The 15,662-nt window shown below is 40.7% G+C and overlaps 1 protein-coding gene across 1 annotated transcript in view; it reads right to left on the minus strand.

The window, feature by feature from the left end:
- Window positions 1-10,652: 10,652 nt before the first annotated feature.
- The window catches only part of RRM2B (ribonucleotide reductase regulatory TP53 inducible subunit M2B), a 36,471-nt gene continuing 31,461 nt past the window's right edge, over window positions 10,653-15,662 (minus strand). Inside the window, 1 exon segment of the mRNA XM_032760155.2 lies at window positions 10,653-14,442. Coding sequence (XP_032616046.1) covers window positions 14,290-14,442 — 153 coding nt within the window. The 3' untranslated portion in view covers window positions 10,653-14,289.

A 15,662-nucleotide genomic window follows, 5' to 3' on the forward strand; every position in this document is an offset into this window, starting at 1 on the left:
AGGACCACCTTATCCCAACTGAAATGCAGAAAAGCCATGCCAAATGAGGGCTGGGAAATGAATGTACATGAAGGATTCCAGCATTGCTGAGAAGTGGATATGAGTGTCCATTTACAATTTTAAATGTTTTGTAAGGAATATAATCAGAATAGGAGTATTGAAACCACCCTATGGGTGAGGGACACAGAATGATAAGAAATAATGAATTCACTTTGAATTGTTTTAAAAGGGGGAGGCTGGGCCGGGCATGGTGGCTCACACTTGTAATCTCAGAACTTTAGGAGGCCAAGGCAGGAGAATCACTTGAGGCCAGGAGTTCAAAACCAGCTTGGTCAACATAGTGAGACCCTGTCTCTACAAAATAAAAATTAAAAAATTATCCGGGTGTGGTGGTGCACACCTGTAGTCTCAGCCACTTGGGAAGCTGAGGTGGGAGGATTGCTTGAGCCCAGAAGGTCAAGGATGCAATGAGCTATGATTGTGGCACTGCACTCCAGCCTGGGTGATAGAGTAAGATCCTGTCTCTAAATAAATAAATAAACAAATAGGGGCCAGGCACAGTGGCTCACCCCTGTAATCCCAGCACTTTGGGAGGCTGAAGCAGGTGGATCACTTGAGGTCAGGAGTTCTAGACCAGCCCGGCCAACATGCTGAAATCTCGTCTCTACTGAAAAAATAACCAAAATTAGCCAGGCTTGGTGGTGAGTGCCTATAATCCCAGCTACTTGTGAGGCTGAGGCAGGAGAATCGCTTGAACCTGGGAGGCGGTGGTTGCAATGAGCTGAGATCGAGCCACTGCACTCCAGCCTGGGCGACAGAGCGAGACCATGTCTCAAGAAAAAAAAATAGGAGAGGCTGTTTAAATTAAGACATATTTCTTATAAGTAATTGAAGCCATGAGTAAGAGTAGCTTAGGTAATTTTGTTATTTACTGTTTCACGGAACAGGAAATGGGTGATAGGTTCAAGGCTGGTCCAGCCATGTAACAGTATATTCAAATCCCAAGCTTCTTTTTCCTTTTACTTCTTCCATTATCAGAATCTTGGCTTTTTTATTCCTCCTTGTGTTTGTTGTCTCGTGGTCACAAGATGGCCTCTGCTATTCCAAGGATCATATCAATACAGAACTGTTTGAAGGCAGGGCACAATGAGGTATGCCTGGCAGAGACATTCTTTTCACAAGCCTCACCCTTAGCAAGCGGGAAAAAGTATTTCTCCACAAGACTCCAACAGACATTTCTTTGTTTCATTAGCTAAACTGGGCCATTTGTTCATTTTGAGCTGCAAGGGAGTCTGGGAAGCCAAGTATGTGGCTTTCCCAACTTCTATCATTGGAAGTGGGTAAGGGCTTGGAATGGGTTTGGTAGATAGCTAAGAGTATCTGATATGGGGATAAATAAATGCGTGGCCAACAAAAATTAAAAATTCTTCCCATTGGGCCAAAGAAAAGGTTTTAGAATATATCTACAGTTTTAGTAAAAAGAAAGCTTCCGATATTGAAAAAAAGACCTGTGTATGTGTGCGTAGATATATGTGTATATATACGTGTGTGTGTATATATATATGTGTGCGTGTATATATGTGTGTGTGTGTGTATATAGATATATATATACCCACACACAGGGCAGCTTCAAAATTCTGTGTTCCTCTGACCCAACTTACCCCAGGGAAAAATCATGGACATGTACAAAGTTATAGGTATGTGTACATATATGTGTATATATGTATATATACACACACACACACACACACACATGCACTACTACTATATCATCCTGCTCTGCCAGGCACTGAGGTCAATTACAGAGTTGGTCTGGAGAAAAGAATGACCCTCTTTCCTTTGCGTTACCCTCTTTATGCTTTGTACCCCAGCAGACAATATTTTGTGAAACTACTCTTTGAAGCTCTACCTTCGGTTCTACCTGGGAAGGTTTGTATAATGGCATCCATGCTCCATTCACAATTTTTGCCCCATCCCATCACTTAGGGTACACCCACCTCAGTTCTGTCTCCTTCCCCAGAGTTGATTCTCTCTAAGGAGAACCTATGCATAGAAACTTTGGTTGAGCCACCACACAGTTTTCTCCACATACTGAACCATGCCCAAATCCATGGGTAGGGCCTAGTCTCAAACTGAGCTCTGTATTGCAAATAATAACCAGTTTGAATTCTACTCATTGCAAGGAGACGCTTTAAAGACAGAGGAGCAGCAAGTCTGCACCCTCAAGCTATCAATCCAGTTGAGGGGACAGCAGGATGAGATCTACTGGGACCGGGGACTTTTCTGAGCAGTGACATACTGCACTGCTAAAGTTATTTGACTTTGCCATTTGTAGAATGAAATACGAATTATTCCTTATTAGGGCTTGTGATTTGTTAATTAGCCTTAAAAGAAAATGTTCATGATAACAGCGACAAATGATGTTAAACCTACACAGATAATTAAGACAAACAGAATGTCAATTGCTCCTAATGCTGTCAGCAGAGTAAAGCTATCTTATTTATTAAGGAAACACAAGAATATATTTCCCAGCCAACTACAATGCTAGATACTAAGAACACTTAGTAATTTATTCTAAAAATGTGCACAGCCAGTCTGCAAGATGGAACTGAAAACCTATACAATGAAGAAATTGTTAAAGGTGGTATAGGAGGAAGCCATTAGCTTGGCCTTAGAAGACTTATTAAGGTCCCTTCTAAGCTAATGGCAATGTTCCAGCATAGAGTTGAAATTTTAGTACTAAATAGAAGCTTTAAGATAATAGCTTCAATTATTGAGTGCTTACTGTGTGCTGGGTGCTATTTGAAGTGTTCCACATATTTATACAACACAAGAAGTCCACACTACTGTTCTTCCCAGTTCACAGATAATGAACTCCAGGCACAAAGACAACTGATTTGCCAAAGTCACTCAGCCGGCAAGTGGAAAGCCAGGATTTGAATCCCAGCAGTTTGGCTGTAAAGCCTGTGCTCTTCCACATCTCACAGTGCAGTCCCAAATCTCGAGGCACTGTCTGTGGGTTGCCAGTGAGTTGCCTGGGTCAAGATAGATTTAGGTTTCATAGGATGCAGCATCATCTCATGACCCCCTCTCTCCCAGGAAACCTGCTCTCCAGACCTGATTGTGCAGACACTTGCATCTTGTCCTGACCAGAGATACTGCCCTCCTCACACTGAGAAGGATGACTCCACATACCCAGGGCCAAAGGACCTCACGTGACCCATTCTGGGACAACAGACAGGCACTACTGCATCCTGCTCTGTCTCCAGCTCTTCTCAGAATAGCCTGGAGGATTAGTGCTGTCTGACATTTCTGACCCTCCCTTCTCCACTCAACTGGTAGATTAGCAAATATCAAAGTCACAGGTATTCGTGACTAGTCCGAGCCACCTGATACTTCCAAAAGATGTGTGGTTTTGTTGGTTGTTTCATAACTGCTTGGGATCTGTTTATGGGAAGAGGCTCTTCCTCTTTCAGTTGGTACCAAAATGAGAGTTTCGCCTTGATATCATCCCCTAGACTTTCATCTTTGTACTGCCAGTCAGGGGAAAATTCCTCCAAGGGCTCCTGCTGTGAGTTTGCCATTCTAAAGGGCCAGGGCTGAGCACATATATCTCCTGTGTCCAAAGGTATCTCTCTTACCGAACACCAAGCTCCACTGGGAACAGAATCTTCCGTCTTGAAAATCTGCATCTTCAGTTCCCTCTGTGAAGGAGCAAGTTCTGATCTGAGAAACCAGTGGTTCAAGAGCTCCACCGTGAGGAAAGCAGGAAACAAGCCCTCAAGCAAGACTTTCCTGTCATTTTCAAAAGCAGGTGCTACCCACAGAAAGGCAAAGGCCAGAGATGGGGAATGGGGACCAGGGGAGTAGCCAGGTCATGGCTCTGGCCTGTCTGGTGAAGAAAGGGACTTGGCACAGTGTCTCTCCTGTCCCCTCATCTGCCCCGCCTTTTGCCGTATATTTATACAACACAAGAAGTCCACACTACTGTTCTTCCCAGTTCACAGATAATGAACTCTGGGCACAAAGACAACTGATTTGCCAAAGTCACCCAGCCAGCAAGTGGAAAGCCAGGATTTGAACTCCAGCAGTTTGGCTGTAAAGCCTGTGCTCTTCCACGTCTCACAGTGCAGGGTCCCACATCTCGAGGCATTGTCTATAGGTTGCCAGTGAGTTACCTGGGTCACAGAAGATATATGTGCTCAGCCCTGGCCCTTTAGAATGGCTTTCTCCCCACTCCATGCAGGGCACACGGGGGCTACTAACTCTGAGCTCTACATTGGTAGCAGCTGGCAAGACGCTAAAGCTACTCTTCCCTCTTGGAGAATTAGATGCAATTAGCTTTGCTAAATTCTCCCATCAGCCCTGCCCACTAAATTCCTCACTGACTGCAATAGTGTTGCCTACCAGCTGCTGCAGTATCTGACCCTCACATCTGCTGGCTTCTCCCCTGGAGCCAGATCACTCCTGCAGCTACCAGCTCTCACCACCCCCACCCCCATCCCAGGCCACCAGCCCTTTGAGATGGGTTGGAACTCTGTGCCAATTAGAGGTGACTGGAGGATTCTGGGGAAAGCATAAGCTTTGGTATCAATTAGAACTGGGACAGAAATCTGGATCTATCTGTATCACTTTAAACAAGGAGCAGAACCTCTCTGAACCTCATCTTGAAAATGAGAGAAATGTTTTATTTCCTTTTCTAGTTTATGTGTCGACCCCACTCAGAGGGCAGACATTGTGTCTGTCTTGTTCATGGTTTTATCTCCATTACCTAACACGGTGCCTGGCACTTAGAAGACAATAAGTATTTGCGGAGGGAAGGAGGAAAAAAATACTTTCCTTATCAGATTGTTAAGAGCACTAAATGAGATAACATACATAAGAATCTGGGTTACACGTGCTCTATAAATGACGGTTTCTAACCACCAGCTTACTTTGATTACATGACACCAGGCTTCTTGATTCAACTAATTAAGATTGTCACCTCATCCATTCATTCATTGAAGAAATACTGAGCACCTGCTACAAGTCATGCAGGACAATAAAAATGAAAAGAGCATGGTCCCTACCTTAAAGCGGCTCAATTACAATTTCAGTACACCATGTGCCACAGCGGTCATAAGTACAGAGAGCCATAAGCACACAGAGACTAGCCAGGAAAGGATGTAGGAGCAGGGAAAAATCTGGAGGTAGAGAAAAACTTTCTATGTTGAACTCTGGTGCCCACTGACAATGCTGAGTCCCTGGAAATGAGTAGATGATGAATTTTACCACACACAAAAGATATGCTTGGAATAATTTTTTACCAGTCTCTTTGCTCAGAGATGTATCTGGATGTTGCCTTTAGCTGGTTAGCCTCTGTCTCTTGGAGAACTGTATGAAGGGCAGTCCAAGTTCTCTGAGACTTTTGGCTCCAACAGACCCAAACCACCAGGCAGCAGGAATTAGAAACAGGTGCTACCTATGGTCTGTGTATTAGTCCGTTCTCGCACTGCTATAAAGAAACTAGACTGGATAATTTATAAAGAAAAGAAGTTTAATTGACTCACAGTTCCTTGGGCTGTACAGGTAGCATGGCTCAGGAGGCCTCAGGAAACTTTCAATCACAGTGGAAGGTGAAGGGGAAGCAGGTATGTCTTACATGGCAGGAGTAGGAGGAAGAGAGCAAAGTGGGAAGTGCTACGCACTTTTAAACAATCAGATCTCGTGAGAACTCACTCGCTATCGTGAGAACTCACTCACTGTCATGAGAACAGCAAGGGAGAAGTTGGCCCCCTTGATCCAATCACCTCCTAACAGGCCCCTCCTCTAACACTGAGAATTACAATTCAACATGAGATTTGGGTGGGTCCACAAATCTGACACGTATCAGTCTGGAATTTAAATAAATTGAAGCAAGCATATCTTTATTTGCCACCACTTTATTACCCTAAGTTCTGGGCAAGACTTCTTGGAAGAATCCTCTAAACTTTTTGAGCAGCATCTAACATTTTACACAGTAGACCACGTGATGTGTTCTCAGGTTTCCAAAATTGGTCATATGCAGCCACTGGCCGGACGTGCCATTGTGAGTTTCACCTGTACTATTTCTTTTCTTAACGCTTTTAAATTACTTTACTTAAAAAAAAACTATTCAAGATCAGGCGTGGTGGCTCACACCTGTAACTGCAGCACTTTGGGAGGCCGAGGTGGGCAGATCACTTGAGGTCAGGAGTTCGAGACCAGCCTGGCCAACACAGTGAAACCCTGTCTCTACGTGTCTCTACTACAAATACAAAAATTAGCCAGGCATGGTGGCGTGTGCCTGTAATCCCAGCTACTTGGGAGGCTGAGGCAGGAGAATCACTTGAACCTAGGAAGCAGAGAGCCGGGATCAGTGAGCCGAGATCACACCACTGCACTCCAGACTGGATGAAAGAGCAAGACTCCATCTCAAAAAAAAAAAAAAACAAATAAACAAAAAAAGCTTTTCAAAGAAGATTTTCCAAATGTAATTAGCAAACAAGTACTAACTGCCCTTGCAGTCCCGATGTCTTCAAACATTATTGCCATTCCAGTCATGAAGTGATGCTCAGACACAATTCTCAGCAAGCCATGATGCATGACCTTGAGATGGACAAATGAAGCTCTAAATTGACACCTGCCAATTTGTGTTATGGAGGGTGTGTAGGTCAAAGGGATCATATCCCACCAAAAATCGTCTTGACTTCCACCAGCTAACAATAGAAATTTGGGTGCACTCAGTGAAAAGATGATGCGATTTAAACCATGATGCCTGGGTTGGGGTCATGCCTCTACCCCTTACTAGTTCTGTGACTTTGGACAAGGAACTTAACTTCTCTGAGCTTCAAGTCCCAAATATCATTGTTATCATAATAATAATGATATTATTATGACAGCATTTCTCATAAAATTGGTGAGCCAATGAAATGATTGCAATGGTACGACTGCAAAATCACCTCGTAAACTCTGAAGTATGCATAAATATTTATTAATTTCCTGAGAAATAAATCTTCCAAGATACAGTGAAGCTTACACTTTTACTGTCAGAACTTGAACATTATCATTATTGATGAGCGACAATTGAGTAGGCGACTGGAGAATGCTTCTCACCCCTTCTTTCTACGATGTGTAAACATGCTAAGCTGGAGAAATGATCGGAGAACAGGAGATGTGGTTGTGAGAGTTGGCACAGGATGCAGAAAGCCCAGATGCACAATGAGTGCTATCCTGCCATAGACACATCACCTAGCAAGGTCCCATAAAACCAAGACAACTCTTTCCTTCACATGGTGGATCTTCACTGCCCCTCAACTCAGCCAGTTTTAACAAGTCAGTACCACCCCCAGCTATCTACCGTCGCCTCACCATAGTTCTGATAGTGCTGTATGTGGCCCCATTCCTGACCCAGCCTCATTTGTCTATCCCTCCCAAATGCTGGCCCTGAGCCTTTGGTAACCCCTGATACAAAATCAGTCAGTTGGTGCCTTCCTCTGCGGGCCTTATGTTACCTGAAATAGGGCATTGCCCTGGGAACTCTTCCCATGTCACCTTCAGAAAGAAATCTTTTATTTTCTCGCACCCCATGGACCTCTCAGGTACGCGGGGAAAGTTGCGCTGGGGTCCTCTTTGATCCCCACTGACACCTCCAGACCATGGACACCCCATTATTTTGTTACGACCCTGCTCTTTTAAGACTCACGACTCAGCTATACCTCCCTCTCCTACTCCTCATCTTGTCCTGACAGTACCTCTCTTTCACTGAAGACTTAAACACTTGGCTCTCAGGATCTACCCAAGATGCAAAACCCCGGACTCTCAGCTCCCTGATGTTCTTATCACCAATGAGCCCACCCGCTTCCCCAGCATCAAACCCCAGCCTCCTTCTCCCACACTTACTATGTTCTGAATCACCAATTCTAGCACCTCACTCTGACCACAATCTCCTCCCCTTCCAGAGCACTTGTTCACCTACTCCCCCGACAACAGTTCTCAGATTTAATCAAGACCCCCAAGTCCTCTCACTCATCTACTTTCTCCCAATCCATGAGCCTCTTGTCTTCACGTCTCTCTATCCAGCTAAGATTCCAGAGTCCATCATATTACTAGTAGTGGCATTCCTATCAATAGCCTTAACTATGTTCCTCATCTGCATTTTACCATACATACATACATTTTACCATACATAGCAAAATCCAGGAAAATCCCGTTGTGAATGCAACAATCCAGTTTTTACAGATTTGTACCGTAGCAGCAAATACTGCTGGAGAAAAACCATACACTAAGGCAAACTGAATCTATGATCTCCATCCTCCACGATTGCTTCTTCACACCTCCCCTCGCTGCCCCTACCCCCACTTCCCAAAGAGGTGACCTTATCAACTCTTTCACAGAGAAATTAAGTCAACAAACGACAAGTTTACAATGTCTCTTCACTAAACTACAGACATACCCCATCACCATCCATCCACCTTCCCTAGCTCCCCTCCTGCTACAATAGAGGAAGTGTCCGAGGTCAAGCCCTCCACCTGTGCTTTCCATCATCCCACCTTCTCAGGAGGCTTACATTACCTTCTCATACCCCTCTTCTTACCTTTGCCAAGATTGTCTTAATGAATTCTTATCTCAAGATTTTTTCTCAGTTGGGCACGGTGGCTCACGCCTGTAATCCCAGCACTTTAGGAGGCCGAGTTGGGCAGATGATGAGGTCAAGAGATAGAGACCATCCTGACCAACATGGTGAAACCCCATCTCTACTAAAAATACAAAAATTCGCTGGGCGTGGTGGCGTACGCCTGTAGTCCCAGCTACTCGGGAGGCTGAGGCAGGAGAATCGCTTGAATCCGGGAGGTGGAGGTTTCAGTGAGCCGAGATCGCACCACTGCACTCCAGCCTGGCAACGGAGTGAGACTCTGTCTCAAAAAAAAAAAAAAAAAAAAAAGAATTTTTCTCAATCCCAACTCTTATTTTGGGGGTTTACAATCAGCCTGCTTTTTCAGCCTGCAAGGTACTTAATTTTTTGAGTCTGATTTCCTTTTGGTTTTTCTTACAAACTCACTAATTCTTTCCTGAGCTCATCTCTTTCTTGTAATTCTTTGAGGAAAGTACCAATAATTTACACCACTCTTTGTGACACATCTTCTATATGTCCTCCAGATCCATTTTCCACCCTATGCCTGGAGGCTGATCTGTAAGGACAGCATCAAGCTCCCTTGCCCTCTTGCTCCTAGTTGGTTTTGGCTAATGGGGAGCCATTGAAGGAGATAAGAGGCAAGAGGAACAAGGTGAGAGTATTTATTTTCTGGCTCCTTCTCAGCGAAGTTGCCTTAGGCTTGCTGTCTCGCTCTAAATGAAGATCACATCTTATTCATAATTCTCTCCCTCTGGTTTAACTGCTCCCTCAAGCTTAACTCCTTGAGGAGTTAAGCAGGGGTGGTAACAGCCCTGTAATTAATTGGTAGCCCCATGTACTACACTATTTCGTATGGTTTCCTGTCCATAACTTTCTAAATTGTCCTTTTGCCAAACTTCTTTTGAATTACCCTAACTTGAATTGCCATCTGTTTCTTGCTGAGCCCAATACTCACATAAATACCCTGATTATTTCCACGTGCTTTTTTTTTTTTCTTCCAGGGATTAATTTCTGTTTTAACTAGAATCCCTTTGGTTGAAAATCAAGAAACCTAATTTGACCTACCTAAGGCCAGAAGTGGCATTTATTACCTTGAAAATGAAACTATGCAAAGAATACAGTTGGACCTCAGAGGAGTTTAGAACTAGGACTCTCTCTAGCTTTGTCTTTAGAATAAAAGTGCTTCTCTTTCTTCAGTTTCAATTAGGAAAACCCTAGGTAAGGACCTGGCCCAGTCTGGATCACATGCTTAAGCCCGTGCCCAGACACATTCAGTGCATACTAGTGTATTAGCAGCCCTGGGAGAACGCATGGTGGGAATGAGAGCAGCAGTCCCCAGAATTAAATGGCTGTTAGTCCCAGATATTTTCAATCACTCCCTGATTGTAATGACTCCACAGCAGAAATCACGCATAGGAATTTATATTTACTGTTAACTTCTTAGGTTCTAGATTTGGGGCTCTTATATTGTCAAATTTTTCTACTGTGAGAATATCTCTATGTGTCCAAAGTCCACAAAGTAAAATATATGGTCACCTCTTTGGGAAACGGGGGTAGAGGTAGAGAGAGGAGGTGTGAAAAAGCAATTGGGCACAATGGAGGTCAAGTTTACCAGGAAATTGTAGTAGGATTACCAGATAGTGCTGAGATAGGGTAATCATGAATTCGTAGAGAATCCAATTGCCTTGTTGTATGACTTCTTCTCTAGCAGCATTTGGCTGCTGGGGTGCAAATACTGGAAAAACTAAGTTGTTTCATTCAAAACAGACTTGGGGATTTTTCTAAATTTTTCTATGTATGGTAAAAAGCAGACAAGGGACAGAGTTGAGGGTACTGGTATGAGTGCTACTGCTAGTAATATGATGTTTGTGGAATCTCAGCTGGAAACAAAGACATGAAGAGAGGCTTATGGATTGGGAGAAAGACAGGTGAGAGAACTGGGGGTCTCATTTAATGTAAAAATTACGGTTGGGGCGATAGTTGAACAAACAAGTATGTATTTATCTGCAGACACAAATAGTAAGTATATACATTCCTTTATTAGGGTAGCCCTTGCACTTATAAAGAAACCTTCCTCAAAAAGGAAATGTACAAAATGATGAAGCTACAATAGTTTATTTCAACATACTAAACCAAAAAAATAAGAAAACAACTAATTTATTTAAAAAAAAAAAAAAAACAAATTCTGTACATGCAGGGTTGGCTTGATTGACCATAATGTATTTCAGCAAAAAAAATTTAGATACACCACACATAATAAAGCTTTCTATGTACACAGTAAATAGTAAATAACTTTGCTAAATGACCAGACATTTGAAAAAATGAAAACACAGTTGTAAAACAAAGTACGTAAGAATATTGTGAACTTATTTAACTGTACAAAAAGCAATCATTCTCTAAAGCCTTCCATTTTCACTTACATTTTCTTTAACAGGATTAAGCCCCAAATTGAAGGGATTAAATCCTTTCTTCCTAATGCCTCGGGAATATCAGATTCTCTTTCAAATCTTTAACTTTTTACAAAGGAGCAGAGCACTTAAAGGGAAATGGTGGGAAACAAAGAGATTTCAATTCTGTGCCACTCATCCAGATTCTGCTGCGGAAAGATTTCCCAAGTCCACTATCAATTCACTCAACTTGGTTTAAAAACATAATACCTGATTGTAGGACTAATTTGGCTTTTGTTTAGCCCATCTGCAGCTTTATCATTAAAAATCAGCTCCTGACATTAGCCCTTAGCTCAATATCTACAAATGAAATTTGGGAATTCTATGACAGTGATGTTAGCATATTTAAATATAAAATGCAAAATGATTAATTTTTAAATATGCAAACTGCTACATTTTCTCAATAATCAATTCATGCACAAATAAAAAATGGCAACAGAAAAAGCAGAAAAATATGGATGTTTCTAAATGAGACAATGATAAAAATTTCATATATTAATATCAAGACAAGGCTGGGGCCAGCTTACGTTGTAAGAAAAACTATTATTGTATGTATTGGACAGCAAAACCCAGTCCTGTCTAAAAGCAATGGATCAAACTGTCTTCTCAAGTCCTTCCTGGCCATATTTCTATGTGCTACAATGAAACATTTTTAATAAATGCAATCTATCATAGAACTACAAGTTTTTATATTCCTAAATAATGAACTTAACTTTATTATAGCAATGATTTAAATACATGTGCTGTAAAAGAGAGAAAACAGTTGTAAACACACACTTAATTTTTTTCTTTACCTGCAAGATAACATTTTTAAAAGATTACACAACTTCTTGATTCTTTAAGAACTAAGAACCAAAGTACTGAACATAATAAATAAATGTGCAACCTGGAGGCCTGGAAAAAGAGATAGAATACCAAATAACAAACCAGTGCCTTAAAAATCCAGTAGGTCAGTATTAAGATTTCTTCATCCAAATCCAGTTAGGTTTATTGCTATTATAAATAAGCTTCACATTAAGGCATCTGTCATTACCTATGAAAAAGATCTGGATTCAAAACAAAGGAATATACACTGTACAACTTTTTTTCTTTCATTCTGATGTCATTACAGATACTATCAGTTTTAAATGTTAAGTTTTTGTATGGCAATACATAAATATCTTTAAACATATTATCTGAATATAGTTCAAATGTTTCTCTATATTTTGATACTTTAATATATATATTTAAAGTATATTCAATTAATGAGGAAATAGACAAAAGCAAATCAACATAGATGGTAAAGGACTAAATCTGAGACATTACAACCTCTAAAAAAAATATATACTGTACAGACAGTGACAATGAGCAGATCTTGGCCAAGTCATTTAACTTCCCTGAGCCTCATTCTTTCCATCTGTAATATTTCAATAACAGTTGCTCTGTCAAGCTGTTTTGAGATCAAATGAGATAATGTAAAAACACTTGGCAAACTGTGAAGCAATGCAAAAATTAATGGTATTATCATAGGCCAAAAGATCTCAAGTTTCTGACAGTCTCTCTAACAAATAAAATTATGGCCTGCTCCTTTTGCATTCACTTGAGAACTCCCAGTTTTGATTAGATTGTTACGGAAAGAATGGAGCCAAAATTTATGCAAAGAGAAAATCTCTAAGTTTTAGCATCCAGAATTGTATAAAGTACAGTTTGTTGGGAATGGGAAACAACTGCTTGAAGGGGTATACAGAATACCAAATAAAAATGTATTAAAAATTCAGTATTTCAGTATTAAGACTTCTTCATCCAAAGACAGGTCTAACTCTAACTAGGCTCAGGCTACCTCTTGATACTTACTAAAAATAAATAGGGGCAGACTTCTCAAGAACCTTGGTTCCCGGCCTTTCATCAGACTCTTCTAGAGAAACCTCCTTTTCCCTCACCATTGGCTATCATGTAGCATAGTCACATTAAAAGAACTATCTCTTATAGCAGCTCAAGAGTTTTAAAATCATAAAGAAACACAGCCTAAGTCAATTGCTGGTACACTATTCAGGCTGGCATAAATTTGAAATGATTCAATAATCCCTATCATGTTCTCCCTTTCTCAGTCCATAAGCCCTTCCTCTATGTATAAATGGTTCTTGGCCAGCTTTTTCCAATCTTTGTTCTGAGGAACACTAGCTGGGTGAGATGTTAATAGGTAAAAAACATCTGTGTTAAGTATGTTGGGAATACGCAGGACGAGATAAATTTATGTACCACTGAACTGCTCAGTCTTTGATGTACTGACTGTACTTGCTAAAGAAGAATGAAGTGTTCAGCATTTTCCAAACTCATCTGACCACAGAATCCCATTTTTCCCCCCACAAAATATCTAGAGGAGCTAATAGCTCTTAGAATATTCTTTGGAAAATGCTATTCTAGCCTGATTCTAAACATTCCAGGGCTAAATCTGGCAATAGTTATGTTTTTAATTTCTGAAGAAGAATCATTTTTCTTACAAGGTCAACTACCATGATAACCGCCTGGTTTCCACTCCATAAGTAGGCTTCCCAAAGCAACTAACAACTAAATTTTCTTTACCACATACTAAGGAATTCAAAGAACTTATTCTTGCGTGAATGAGAATTATGTTCTTTTTAAGGAGATACTTATATTCTTCCCCTAAGCATTAAAAATACAAAGATGTAATTCTAGATCCTAGGACCTAGAATCACAATTACTTTAAGGAAATGAGAGTATTTTATTACAACATCATTGCAATTAATATTATCAGTGAATGATAATTAGTAGTGGTGCTAACAGTAGTAGTGTTGGTTAAGCATTTATTTTTGCATCCTAATCCTGATATCCACTCTATGAATTTAGGACCTACTATCACTCCCATTTTAAAGATAAGTACACTGAGGTTTACCAAGATTAACTGACTTGCCAAGGGTAACACACTGGAGTAAGGGCAGAACCTTAAACTCATGTCTGACCCCTCACCCCATGCTCTTAACTACATAATGCCATCTTTTATTTCAGTGACAAGACAAAAGCGTTTAGGTCACACTCTTGTTAAACAGGAAAATGATACAAATGCAAATTGTTTGGAATAGGTTTTGGATTTCCTTTTGAGCAAACCCCTAGTCCTTTAAAGGATATATTTAAAAATTTCTTTTTAAGCAGAGGAAAATAGACTACTATTTACCAATGACAAGTTTATAGAGTTTTAAAACGAGAGGTTTTTTAAAAATCTGCATCCAAGGTGAAGACGTTATCTGTTGTTTCTGCCATAACTGCAAAACGCTGATACTCCGAAACTCGTTTCTCAAAGAAATTTGTTTTTCCTTCTAAAGAAATGTTTTCCATAAAATCAAAAGGATTTTCTGCCTGAAAAACCTAAAAAGGAAAGAAATATTATTAGACATTAGCTGAAGAGATCAAATTACATCCCACAATAAGAGCAAAGATGACCAAAACAGAGGTCAGGTTTCTCAAAACCTGTCTAGTCAGCTACAAGATCACATCATTCCCCTAAGACCCTGGAGGCACTCAAGGCTGACAAATTTTAAGATGACCCAAGATCAATCACTAATCTCCTCAAGAAACTGTACTAGCATCTCTGGTATTCTAATAAATAGAAAAAAACACACACGACTATTTCAGGAATTGAAATATTTAATACTAACCAATTGAAAATGTTCTCATAGCTTGAGATATCCAATACACCATGAGCATTTTTCATAGGTATTACTATTAGTCAGACATACATGATACTATAAAAAATGTTAAATTAGCAACAATCTACTGTGGTTCTAAATATGTTTCTTAGTTTATACGAGAACAGATAATCAACAAATTGTCATTAAGGGAACATGATCAGGGAAGACAGAATAAATGTTATCCATAGTGACTAGATGTCTCCAAACAAAAAGGGGGACTATGCTAACAAGAAGCTTTTTTACTGCTTCAGAATTCAAGAAGCAAGGCTGAGCATGGTGGCTCATGCCTGTAATCTCAGCACTTTGGGAGGCCAAGGTAGGTGGGATCACCTGCAGTCAGGAGTTTGAGACCAGCCTGACTGACATGGTGAAACCCCGTCTCTACTAAAAATACAAAAAGTAGCTGGGCGTGGTAGCAGGTGCCTGTAATCCAAGCTACTCAGGAGGCTGAGGCAGGAGAATTGCTTGAACCTGAGAGGCAAGAGGTTGCAGTGAGCCAAGATCACGCCATTGCACTGTAGCCTGGGCAACAGAGTAAGACTCCATCTCAAAAAAAAAAAAAAAAAAGAATTCAAGAAGCAGACTTGGAGATACAGCTTGATGGAAACTGTGGGATATTTCAGTGATTCACAAGGAGTAACAAAAGAGGATTTCTCAATTTAGAAGTATCCCAGCAAAAAATATGAACACCACAGATAAACATATATTCAAGTAACCCAATTTTAAATATGGGCAGAGTGTCTAAACAGACAAACTGATACTTCTTTAAAGATATACAAAATGAAAAGATGCTCAGCATCATTATCCATTAGAGACACGCAAATCAAGATCACAGTGAGATACCACTTCACACCTACTCGGATGGCTATAATTTTTTTAAAAAACAGGGAATAAGTG

The sequence above is a fragment of the Hylobates moloch genome, unplaced genomic scaffold, assembly GCF_009828535.3.
Source record: "Hylobates moloch isolate HMO894 unplaced genomic scaffold, HMol_V3 SCAFFOLD_9, whole genome shotgun sequence".
In the NCBI taxonomy this organism is placed as follows: Eukaryota; Metazoa; Chordata; class Mammalia; order Primates; family Hylobatidae; genus Hylobates; species Hylobates moloch.